Raw genomic sequence first — 12,905 nt, 5'->3', positions numbered from 1 at the left:
ATATTGATGTGTGTATGATATACTTTCTATGAAAAGAAAATAATTGCGTCATGGTTATGATCATGGCTTGCTTATAGTTCATATTGTTATACACTGTTTATACTTTTTGCTCGAGTTTGTTTTGAGTACAGAATAATACCTATGCCTAGTATTTCATTAATTACATTATTCACTGATTTTCTTTTTCTTAACCGTTATGGTAATATAAGTTTAACAGTCTTACTCAAAGAACGGACCGACACGACAGTTTTCTTCGCCATTCTCAGCAATACATGCTTGATGGCGCACATCTTCGTAGTATTGGTAAACCTGGTTCAGACCAAGCGCGAATGCAAACCAGATGATTGCGAAAACCAAGATGAACTTTACAATATCCAACAGCATTCCTCCTAACGAGATTTGTAAAGGTCCCACGAGCGGGCTTGCCACAGATAAGTTTAAAAGACGAAGAAAGGCAATGATAGTTGCGCAAGCATACAGCCCCTCAGCAACCAAAGCTGGGTGGAATGGATCGAGGCTCAACCTGTAGTAAGACACTGAGTCAGCAGTGATAACACTGGGTGATGTGTCTACAGGCACATTGCAAGATAAATTGTTCATTAATTCTGTCAATACTCGAGTGAGTTGTTCTTTAGTATGTGCGTTGATGCTTAACTCTGTGTTGCTTAGAGAGGAAGAGATATATTGCTTGAGGTCTGGCACCGTAATGTTTGTTAGGTACTCATCCAACTGATCAACCGTCAGGTCGCGAACTTGTAAATCTTGTATTTCTGCATTATTAACTTCGATCTGCTGCCGTAGCTATTGTTATAAATAAAAAACAGCTCGATTAATTGAAATTAATTGGCATTATTTGTCATTCGTAGCAGACGCGCCAGTGATCCATCATTTAATTTTACCTATCATTATATAATGGACCTTTTATGAAGTGTCAATCAAACTTAACAACTGACCAACAGAACAAGGCCAAGTATACGCGCGTGTCTAAAAAAGCACACATGTTGTCCCAAAAACGCACGTGTTTGCGTTTTAACACTAGGGCTATGTTCACACATAGATCCTGCTAACCGTTAGATGCCGTGCGTTAATACAAGACAAATCCCGATCCGGATACCAGGAAGATGACGGTGTGATCACTGGCCAATAGGAAACTGAAAATTGTAAAAGCGTACTTGTGAATGGTTAATGATAGATACATTCTCAACTTGCTAACCGATAGCGCTCGCTAATCGTTAGCGTATCCGGATCTTGTTAACCGTTAGCGCTAACCGTTCCGGATACTAGGGCTCTCGTTTGAACCTGACCTATAGCTTTTTGGGACATTAGCAACAGTATCCAAGGGGTGGGTTAGACTTAGCGGAAGGTCCATTAACTCATTTATTATCTGAAATGGAAATCTGAAAGTGAACTTACGTCAAGGTATGACATCAATGTAAGCATCAAATAACTCCAGTATAGAACTAGTAAAACGAAGTCCATGAAATTTTGACCGTCATTCTTGAACCGCTGCCACCCACTTACGTACACCTGTTTGAGCTCGTGCCACGTTAAACCTTGTTGGTTGAATATGGAGATTAGTTTCAACGTAAGTTTCAATGGGTATCTCATAATGACTTTAGTATTGATATACTCCTCTACTGGTGATAATTAAGATGATCAGTTTTGAATCTCAGTGACAATGTATTTTAATTCGCTTTTTATTATTTCATCATTTCATTCACTAACTTTCTCAATTTAGATTTATAAATATTTCGCACCTACAATTATGCTGGGCCTATGACACCGATACTTTGCATTAAGAGGGATTTTAATCTCTAATTGTTACCCTTTGTGTTTTAATCAATCCAATCTCACTACATCCAACTAGTTTAGCCTAATTTGTTTCTCTTCTACACTTTACAATAGTGACAATATTGCGATTTAGGTCTATAACTAAAGCGTTTTTATTTCTACAAAATTAAAGTTCAGATTGTTTTGTAAATAGACAGATATATTGAATGTACAAGAGAATATACAGTACCGGTATATATTAAATTATAAAGAAAATTAAACCACGTTCATACCTAACACAAAAGCGAGAATGATACCAAGTAACCAATTCGGAAGCTGGCTAAAGTTCTGATCATCTAAATCGGCATCAACTTCGGTAATCGGCTTCGATACTGCTGTCGTCATCAAAACAAATGACAGAAAATACATTTTCGAACCCACATCCATCAAGAATTTAATGTACCTATAAAAATCATACATAGGCCTAGGCATATTACTGTATTTATGGTATTGACGAAAATCGACGAGTAGGCCTACCAATTCATATACAGTACACACGATTTTTTTAAAGTTGGAAGTACTTACGGTGTACGGATTGTAAACTTTAACCTTCTGGTTGGACAAAACAAATAGATAATGGAAAGAATTGGAAATAAGACCATAACTGTGAGACTAAAACCAAGTTGACTTATGGTTCCCCAGTCTCGAACGGATGAAAACTGTCCGTAAAATCGCTTTATCAACAGTTGCTGGCAATGAGGATGCGCAACAAACTAGAGAAAATAAATAAAGCCGAAATATAATTATCAAATGAGCAATGTATTGTGTATGCCAAGTTATCTACTAAAACAATGATATAATAATATGATATAATGTAATAAATAGTGTTTGAAAAAATTCTACGTCTAATACATAGAACTGTACCTTTTTCTGTTCTACGTTAATCGCCTCAAATACTTTGTAAAGTTGACAGTGATCAAGTCCTTGATCTATGACGTCATAGAGTTTGTCCTCTTGATGCGTCAAAACTGTAGATGACTTGAAGAGTAAAACCATTTATTAATAACAAGCAAAACTCATTAAAACGCAACTTGTAGCAATTTGTGTTACGTTACGTTAATATTCCAGTTCAGTAGGCCGTTTATTATTATTGGAGATATATAGGCTGATGTAGTTTTAGTGTCTGCTGTCCCAGGGGGGACAGATAGACACTTAGTTATCGTTTGTCTCTGCAGCTTGACCTAGTAAGAGTAAATCCGGTGGAGGAATGATGGGATCATTGGTCATGAGCTAAAGATAAAAATGAAAATAAGTTTACGAAATATGATGAAATGCTAGATAAGGCATGTCCTAGTAAAGTTATCAAGCGAATTGCCAAAACAGAAAGTTGCTAGATAATACCATGGAGGAAATAATAAGACCTCTCCTAGAAAATTCAATAAAAAGTCACAACAATCCGGTATATACTTTGCCAACACAGAAAGCATGGATGAATTTTCTGAAGGTATTTCAACTGAAGCCATGATATTGTACTGTAGATAGTACGTTTTCTTGATTAGGCCTATAACCTGTGAGTTGAATGTGACTGCATTTTGGTGATCATGAAGTATGACTAAATAAAAATAACATTGTAATTTTACAGTGTTTTCTAATCTACAAGATAATACCTCAGAGCATACAAATTTGTATCAAGATGATGGTTGTGTCAACACACGATCCAAACGCTCATTAAATAAACAGCATCTAATAGCCAACACACATTTCCACCAATTACCTCTTCAGAACTTCTGGCCTGTCCTAGAATATCAGCTGCATACTGTTCCATTTGTTCGGCAAGCTCATTATACTCGGCTCTAAACTCGTACTCCTGGTTGCTTAGACTTCGAAGGCGGTCGCACATACTAAAGGCAGTGCCGATTGGATCTGTACTTGTAAGTGAAATATAAGCCTCACTCGCAAGAGCCCGGTAGATATTGAGTGTACCGACAGATCTCTGAAGAGTATGCTTCTCGGTTCGAAGAAAATCAGATGTATCTGGGTCAGGAATAGTGGACCCGTACTTCAACAAAACCTTCAAAATACAACAATTAAGGCACAATTCAGTAGCTAACAATGTTTGTTTTAAGATGAAAACAAGTGGGCCAAATTAATTTATTTTACTTTTATCTCGTTTTACAATAGTCACTACTCGTGATTCAATCCCCTTTAACGAATTCGATATGGTGTTCTTCAAAAGAGTGCGCTTGTTCACTTTCTTCGTAATATCTCATTAATTTGTTGAAAACATCTTATGTTTCCTATATAATTATGAATATATGAAATGAATATCTATGAAGTGTATCTTTCATTTGACCTTGCCACAGAGGGAATTGCAACAATGCTGCATAAATAAAATTGATACAAAGTGTCTTAAAATTTACCTCTAAAAACATTCATTGCTTTTTTAATCGAAGTTTGATTGATCTCTATAGCTAGTGGCGAAACTTATCAAACTCCTTACATCTGTCCGTATAGTTCTGAAGTAATTCTTGATGAATCACTTACATTTTCTCAAATTTGTAATTATCTTTTTATGTCATTTGACAACATTGGAGAATTTGTATTTTTTTTTCTTTTCAAATCTGCCGAAAAACAATAGTTCATGCAATAATTTTATCTGAAGTTTTATTGTATTTTTTTAAATTTTGTTATGTATTGCTCACAGTAAACATTAAATTATACAAGTTGTGTTGTGGTGTTCAATTGTAAACCAATGCCTTACCAGATTGACTTCATTCTGTACATATTCTTTTAAAAGTACATTTAGGATAACTCTGTTTTACAGCTTAATAAGAAAGAAGGTTTAACTTTTGCCCTGGCATTTTCATGACTTCGTGACATAAGCTTGCGTAAGATAAGGTTTTATAAAATCGTTATTAGGCCTACGCGTTCTTTTAATTTCGACGGTTAAAATTTTGCAAATCATTAAAAAATATACGAATGTCAGAGTTTCTGCCCACCTGTCCCCACGCAAGCAGGTGTTTGAACAAGTGAAAATTACCTTTATGATTTTGTAGTTGTTATGGTGGCTTGCAAGAATAATGGGAGTAATATCGGGATGAAAATCATCATTTTCCGTGTGACATTCGATGATGGCTTCCCGATCCTCCTGCAGAAAAAAATGTGGATGATTTGATTATAACCCTTCCAAACTCAATAAACAAAATACTGTAATAGTTATATTATCAATAAGTATTGTCGTTAGCTATGTACACTTAACGCCTGCGGTACACAATATTAATGTGCTTTTGGTGCGTCATTATGGACGTCAGTTTATAAGATCCTTTTTTAAAAGATTCTGATAGCTACTATTTTCTTTGTATGTGTACCAATGCAAATATCACTGTCTATATAATACGTATTTGTTTTGGAGCATCTAACTCAGTCGACTAAACTGGTGATAACCAGCTCTGTTTCCGCGCTAAACCGTGGAGATACCTTAGCCCCCGGTTCACATACCATCTCTGCTCTCCTTGTGTTGCACCTGGTCCGAGAACTGTCAAAAGCGCACTGTCTTTCGGGTAAGACGTTTAAACCGTTTATTTCGTGTGCAAAATGGTTCATGTGCACGTTAAACAACTCAGTACATTCTTCGAAAAAGAGTAGGGGTTTGTCTCTCGGTGTATTGCAAAATTCACATCCAGAAGTACCCCACTGGAAATTATTTTTAGGACTATCGTGGGTTATCCTTAGTTGGTGTGTATATCAAACCAAAGACATCCAATCCAATTGTACTATTGCGTTAAAATTGCTAACGGATTAATTTACTTGACAACACAATTTCTGTTGATTTCTACAATATATAAAACATCAACGCTGGACTCACTTCAATATAAAAAAACAAAACAAAAAAACTTACAGGATGTGATTTCGTATGATTGCATATCAGTACAACAGCTTCAAAGAACTGGGACTCAACCGCCCTCAATAGGCTGTCTCCAACGTTGATACCATGTTTTAATAATGTCTTGATGATCACTAAAAAATAATAATTTGACAATAACTTAATTACAATGTTAACATGTATTGGAGGTGAATATATTGATGGTTTTAAACGTTTGTCGTCAAATCCCAGGGTCCCGGGTTCAAACCGTCATTGACATGTTTCAATAGATTTTTCTTTCTCTCTCCTTTCTTTCTTCTTTATACTTTTCTTCTCACGACTACAGTTTAATTTCCTAAGCCCCTCATAAAGAGACTTAGTTTATAAAGCTTCATTCTATGCCGTATTCGATGCTTGCTTTTGGAGGTGAAAGAAATAAAAATGTAATCAAAGAAAGGTCAACAAGCTAGTTGTTAAATAACATTTTATAAAACTAAAGCTGAAGTTTGAAATAAAAACTATAATACCAAGTCATCAGATTACAAATTATATATTAAGACGTTGTAATGAATCCATAGGTTATGTCTAGAGAGAAGTGTAAAGAGTCATCAAACATTTTAAAATAACCGAATAGACAAATTACAAAATGAAACTCATTTTTTGTTGTCATTAGAATATAATTGATGAGTATAACTTACACAAAGTGCCATTATTCACAGCAATAACCAAAGCATTCCGACCTTTCTTATCGCGATGGTTTATGTTCAATTCGTTCGTATCCTTATTGTTCAAAATATATTCGATATCACTGATTTCACCATCCTTGACAGCTTTCAGAAATCTGTCGTTAACTGGTAAATCTATTATATCTCCGTCATTCATTTTTCTAATTCAGTTCTGACAAAGAAATACAAACATACATCAAGTATAACAATATATTAAAGTAAAGCATGTTTAAACTGTAACGCATATTATTATGAGAGTATGTTCGCTGTCTCTTATACACAGACAGTATATATAATTAAAACTTTTTGTATTATTGGTTCTCTTTATGATTTAATTAATAGGGATACACTTTAGGACCACTTTTTAAAACTTATTTTATTAAAAATATTCCTAATTTTATCAATAATCACACTGCCTTATATATGCCGATGACTTAAAACTGTGTCGTGTTGTTAGCACAGAGGATGCGAGTGTCTTCAGGATGATCTGGAAGCTGTCCTCCGTTGGAGTAGGTGCTGTGTATGTCCTTAAACGTTTTTAAGTGTAAATGTATGTTTATTTCCCTTAACAAATAAACATGTTCATTTTAATTATAATATTGCGGATGTTTTATTAGAGGAAGTTTTGCTTTATCGTGATCTTGGTGTAGGCTTATTTATTGACTAAATTACCATTGTTGATAATATTTATTGACTAAATTACCATTGTTGATAATATTATCTGCAAGGCAAACAGAATGCTTGGTTTCATTTGGAGAAATTGTCGGAATATTAAGAGTCCAAAATCTATCATTTCACCTATCGTACCTTAGTTACCTCACCTTTAGAGTATCGTTGCGTTATTTTAGTTCTGCCTCAAATTCTAAGTTAAATCGAATTTATAAATTTTATTTTAAGTTCAACAGATTCTTTGACAACTGTTTTGGGTACCTCCGTGATCGCTTGCCGCCCACTGATAGATATTTTGTTTAATATGTTATTTTTCTATAGATGTGTTAATTCAGTTCTAATTTTGTCCATCTGTTCGGTCTTTATGTTAATTGTCGAGTGTTACGGTCTTCGCATGTATTTGGTGTTCCTTTCAGTCGAGTTTGTGTTTGTAAACGGAGTTTTGTTTCTAGGTTACCTTCTTCTTACAACCATAGTGTTTCTGAAAATAGTCACATAGTTTTTATCTAAGGAGATACTACAAATACTTGTTTGATAGCTTAGATGACCAGGCTTCAAGCTAGTATTAAAGAAATGATTGAAATTTAACCGTAAATTTTGGCCTCCATAATACAACCCAAAATGCATGGAATGTGTTATTGTTGACAATCAACTCTAGAATTAGGCCTAGGTCGTATAGTTAAAAAAAAATGAAGACTGACCGACCATGGATTTAAAAATTATGACATGTACTATTATAATGTTTATTATTATTATCATTAGTAATATTATTATTCAGTTATTAAGCAATAAAATAATAAACAACTACAAAATTACTACTAGATAGTCATCATTATTTTGATAAGTGTTAAAGAATCAATGACTAAGTAACATTAATGTAGGTCGGAATATGTTAAATATCTAATGCACGTACAACGCCAATCAGACAATGCCCACGGGATAGTACCGCAACTCAATTGATGTTAGTAAATGTCTTGCATGCAAAGGGTAAGGTCAACCTCTTCTCATCAATATTCTTACTTCTATCGTTTTACATTTCTACAGGTATTAGGCTGAAAATTTAACACAATTATGTGGATAATTAATCCTCAAGGCAACTTAGACTGTCAACATGAACCTACAGTAACGGTAATGTACAGCACAAAATAGGATAAAATAAAGTAGGAGTGTTAGAGAAAAGAAATTAAAAAGCTGAAATATGTTCAATCGCAAGGTATACCTAGCTATGAACTTAGAGTATCTGCTGGCATGGCTTGAAGAGGAAGCCATTACGGAGAGATTAAAGAGAGAAAAATGTAACATTTTTATATTATGTATTTAAATAATTGATAAATTATAAAGTAGAAAAGTGTCCTCTTTGCTAGAAATACCGTACATTAATAAATAACTCAAGTGCAGGTTTAAAGAAAATGCATTGTCCAAGCAATTGTATAACGTTTTAAATTTTAATATGTAGGGTTTTTTTTCATTAAAAATTTACAAACATGTTTTATGTTGAAGATCCAATTCCTGTTCGTCTCTGATCGCGTGGCATTAATTTTTTTGCAATGTCGGTTCGACTGACCGGCATTTTAAAACACACACTAAACAATCACACAGTTGATAGGGCTAATGCAAACAACTAACCAAGAATTGTTTCACTATGCTGGACTCCGCCCCCTACCCCACTTCACAGCTTCTCAAAATCAAGTATACGATGCACATTCAGAAGGGACAGCTATTAATCAAACAATAATTCATATGCCAATCAAAAAAAAAAAGAAAAAAAGACGGCGCTATCTCATGATCACTTTTGATTTGAAACATGGTCCTAGCCATGTTGATCCTGTGACATATTAGTCTAAACATACACAAATACAATGAAAATTGAACTTCGACTTTCTGAATTTGTTTCATTTGTATTATGATTTTTTTTTCTCTCAATTTCAATAGGGCCTGATTAAAATCCTTTGTGGAATTTGCGAAGCCCTCATATGCCTAATTGTCTTTCTATTTTGATGTAACCATACAGCATGAGAATTGGATTACCTAATCGGGCACCAGGAGAGCAAGTGGGTAGGGGAAAATAAAATATGGTGCGGCTGAGGTGGTTGTGGACTTTCGGGGAAAATTTGCTCCACCTCCACTTTTAAGCATTGCTTTTTAGAGTCTCTATCATAATAAGTAAGTAAAGAAGTATAAGGTTACTATTGCTGTTATGCAACTTATAGCATTTTCGTCAGACCCTAATCTCAAGGCCTTGAATGCAAACGATTTACTGAATTCTAGGATTAGGCCTATAATAATTTTAAAACCATGTCCCGCTCTAATAATAGTTTAAAGATAGCCAATTATTTCACCTAGTTGATGAGTTATGTCGAGAATGTTAAAAACTATGCCATTATATTTGATGTCATATAAGTTTATAGGCCTACATCTAAAGTGCATTTTAGAATTTAGATAATAAGCCTCCAGAGTAATACATAGAAAAAAAAAACCATCTAGGCTCACTTGCTTATGGTTTATTCCGTATTATAATCATCATGCTAGATTTACGTGAAAGTTCATCTAGATGGTAAAAGTGCCTAAAAAAGCAAAGAACCAACCTTGTTAAGCAATTATATTTTAAAAGTGTAAGCCTCTACATAATGATGTGTGTTCATTAAAGAAGCGAGAGCAGAGAAAATGGCAAATAATTAACATTAACTTGAAATGTTAGCATTGACTAAATATGAGCTATAGTTCAGGCTTATCAAGTTTTATATTATTTACAATGATCTACAAGTACGAATGGCATTGCCGTACGTGGGAAGACATTATAAATACGTCAACCAACTTGCTAATTCATATGTTGTTTAACACCAATAATTTATGGAGATGGATCACGCTGCAAGTAGATATAAGATGCTAATACTCAGAAAATATTGACTAAATATTTAGTGTGCTAGAAGGTACTGTCATGGTTTCTAATCAATATAGTTTTTCATTTATTTATTTCTTTTAATAATGATAAAACTTGCACGTATTCATGATTAACCGATCGATAACCCCGGACACTAAGACAATAGAAAAGTGACTGATCAACCTTGATTATTAGAGAAGTCATCAGAAAATGATATCATTTTCAATACCATCCTCAAGTTGCCTCTGGACTTCTTTCTAAGCCACTCCACATGATTATCAACAACGGATATTATCTAAAAGGCTCCATTTCTCTCAATTGGAAATGGGTCAACGTATTCATAGTGCTCACCGGGGGGAAATAAAGGACAAAGTTTAACATGATCGTCCCATATCATTTCTACTTCTACAGCATGAGAATTGAGTTACCTAAGCGGGCACCAGGAGCGCCTGGGTGGGTAAAAAATAAAATATGGTGCGGCTAAGGTGAATAATATAATATTGAGGCATTATGATATAACTGCCACTTAAAAATCGTAGATTGCTCTAGAACCCTTACCTGGTATCCAACCATTTCAGAATGGGTCCGTTTAAAACTGCTGTTCAAATCAAGGCAGCCGAGAGCCAACATTATTTTTTCAAATGTTTTGTACCTTGCTCCTTTGGAGCCTGGGTCCTGGGGCAATGGCCACACCCTGCCCCATCTCTTATCTGCGGTAGTGCTCAAGTGTTGCTTTCTCACGGGTGCCCTAGGCTGGGATGCAGTACAATATACTGTTTTATGTTTTATGTATATACTTTTCATGTAGATTCTGAAGAAAAGCGCAAGCTTATTGATTAATAAAGTGACGTTTGACTACTTCTTTCTTCTATACATATGAGGCAAATTTTAACAGGCTATATATATATATATAATATATATATATATAATATATATATATATATATAATATATACTGTATATGAACTTTTTCGTTAATGAGCTATGCTCGATACAATTATCGTTACAATTATCTCGATACAATTATTACATGTTCCTCTTTAAAATCTATTTGTTCATGCCTTTCTTTCATAAGCTTCAGTTTGTTTATTTATCCTGAAATTTCATTGCATTAGTTCACTTCTATAAACATCTGGATGTGCTTGTAAGTATTGTTACACCGAAAATGGCAGTTACAGTATATGAGGCCTAGCCTAAAATGGTGTCATTGAAATCAGTTGTGATATTATTCAGATTTATCTATTGGTAGGCTATTATGATGATATTGATGGACCGAGCCGTCGAATCCAACAGATCTAATTTCTCTCTAACTTTCGTCATGCATTAATTATAATCAAAGAATAATTTGTGGTTAAGTATGTTTGCAACAGCTCCAAGAGTAATTCATTTTCATATTAAAAAATGGTATAAATTTATCACATTGTATTTATTGATTTACCATAATTGAAATCATTGAATAAATGTAAAAGACTTTTCGTCCAATAATATAGTTTATACCATTATGTAAGAGGGCAATGGTTTAAAGCCAATAGGTCAAATTGGCGTATACAGCCTCCTCCACAAATTCAATCACTCCATTTGTTATACTTTTGTATTGTATTCAATTGTTTTGTAGAAATAAACATTGAACATTGAAAAAAAAAGAAAGAAAGAAAAAAAAAAAAGCATAGGCCTACGGTCCATGGCCGAATCCCTGTTGGGGTCGTGCTTGTTTTTCGTTTTGTAACCAAGACCTAGATACAGTGTTGTCACTTATTAAAATGCGATATAAATTATACCAGGAATGATCCGATTTGAAATGGATCGATCTACCAAATTTTACACTAAAGCGGCCAACAATGGTATAGTTCTTCATTACAAATGGCATCATTCCCTCTCTATTAATCAACTTGGATGGATCGATCTCTACCAAATTTTAAATTATACAAGGCCTACCAATAAACTGGTTATTTTAACAACATAAACGGATAATTGAAATTGGTACCAAAATTGGCACCGTGATAGAAGGTTTGATATGCCTATAATCTACTATTAGACGTTTTTAAAAACGAGTATATAAAACTGCTGTATATAAAATACGGATCGCATACGTTTATCAACTACGAGCCACTTCTATTGAATCCTTTGTTGTTTAATGTAACTCTTTACTTACCATTTCCAATTATACTAATTAAAAATATTCCTTTGTCTTCGAGTCTTTAGGCCTATTTTAGTCATGGAGACATAGACACAGTTTCAAGCAGGTCTAAATCAGTTGTTGAACTCAGCACAAGACTGTAGTTCTGTGTTTATGTCCACGAGAATAGTCACATTAGCCCTATATTGGAGCTGCACCCCTGTTGACTTTGACAGGTAAAACTAACTCGGGTACGTATTGAATTGAATAGAACCATCGAAACGTTACAGGACGGTTGTTTGACCTACGCTCTTTTCTATTTTTTTTTTTCACAAGGAGAGTCGTATATCGCCTTTTCCTTTCGAAGATCAAATTTTGATATATAATAATTCGAATATTATAAATCAAGCACAATTAGCTCACTGGGCTTGACTAAGTCATGCTGATAACATCGACGAAAGCTCGCAGTAAAGTTTACATCACATTGTGCTTGGTTTATTGTCTTATGAAACAGTTTTACAGTAACAATACAAAATTGTAGCATTTTGATTTTATATTTAACTGTAAAGTTAATAGACAAAAACCTCACATAAATCACTGAAAATCGGTATTTGAAAGGCATAAAGAAATTACACAGTATTCCGACATTTAAAAATAGCAGAATAGCGTAGGTGTATAGGACTGAATTTTAAGATTTTTCTTTTAAATCATGCATTTTGTTTCCGAAATAGAAATATGAATCTATATTTGATGACATAATGCTTTTTATCTTCTAATAAATTAAATTCAGCTCATATCCGTTTATTATTGTTATGCGAGGCCTACATTCATAGACCATACATGCTAATAAAGTAATAATAAATAGAAATATCATAATGTTAAT

At 34.0% G+C, this 12,905-nt stretch overlaps 1 protein-coding gene across 5 annotated transcripts in view; it reads right to left on the bottom strand.

Moving 5' to 3' along the window:
• LOC117102802 (short transient receptor potential channel 4-like) overlaps nt 1–12,265 on the bottom strand; it is a 24,737-nt gene extending 12,472 nt beyond the window's left edge. For 2 of the 5 annotated variants that reach the window (XM_033243220.1, XM_033243217.1), the window contains exons 1-10: nt 12,059–12,265; nt 6,331–6,529; nt 5,669–5,787; nt 4,811–4,918; nt 3,545–3,841; nt 2,695–2,808; nt 2,356–2,543; nt 2,064–2,233; nt 1,414–1,553; nt 224–801 (exon numbers count right to left, since the gene is read on the bottom strand). In XM_033243220.1, the coding sequence (XP_033099111.1) occupies nt 224–801; nt 1,414–1,553; nt 2,064–2,233; nt 2,356–2,543; nt 2,695–2,808; nt 3,545–3,841; nt 4,811–4,918; nt 5,669–5,787; nt 6,331–6,514 (1,898 nt within the window). In that variant the 5' untranslated portion in view covers nt 6,515–6,529; nt 12,059–12,265. Of the gene's footprint in view, nt 1–223; nt 802–1,413; nt 1,554–2,063; nt 2,234–2,355; nt 2,544–2,694; nt 2,809–3,544; nt 3,842–4,810; nt 4,919–5,668; nt 5,788–6,330; nt 6,530–8,652; nt 8,777–10,465; nt 10,719–12,058 lie in introns of those variants that run through there. The other 3 variants (XM_033243218.1, XM_033243219.1, XM_033243221.1) reach the window with 3 other exon arrangements.
• Nucleotides 12,266–12,905: the final 640 nt, after the last annotated feature.

This window comes from Anneissia japonica, unplaced genomic scaffold (genome assembly GCF_011630105.1).
Source record: "Anneissia japonica isolate Jap-2015-1 unplaced genomic scaffold, ASM1163010v1 scaffold287760_len733007_cov179, whole genome shotgun sequence".
NCBI classification, from domain to species: Eukaryota; Metazoa; Echinodermata; class Crinoidea; order Comatulida; family Comatulidae; genus Anneissia; species Anneissia japonica.
Note: the sequence above shows the minus strand (reverse complement) of the source record. Positions and strands in the feature narration are given on the sequence as shown.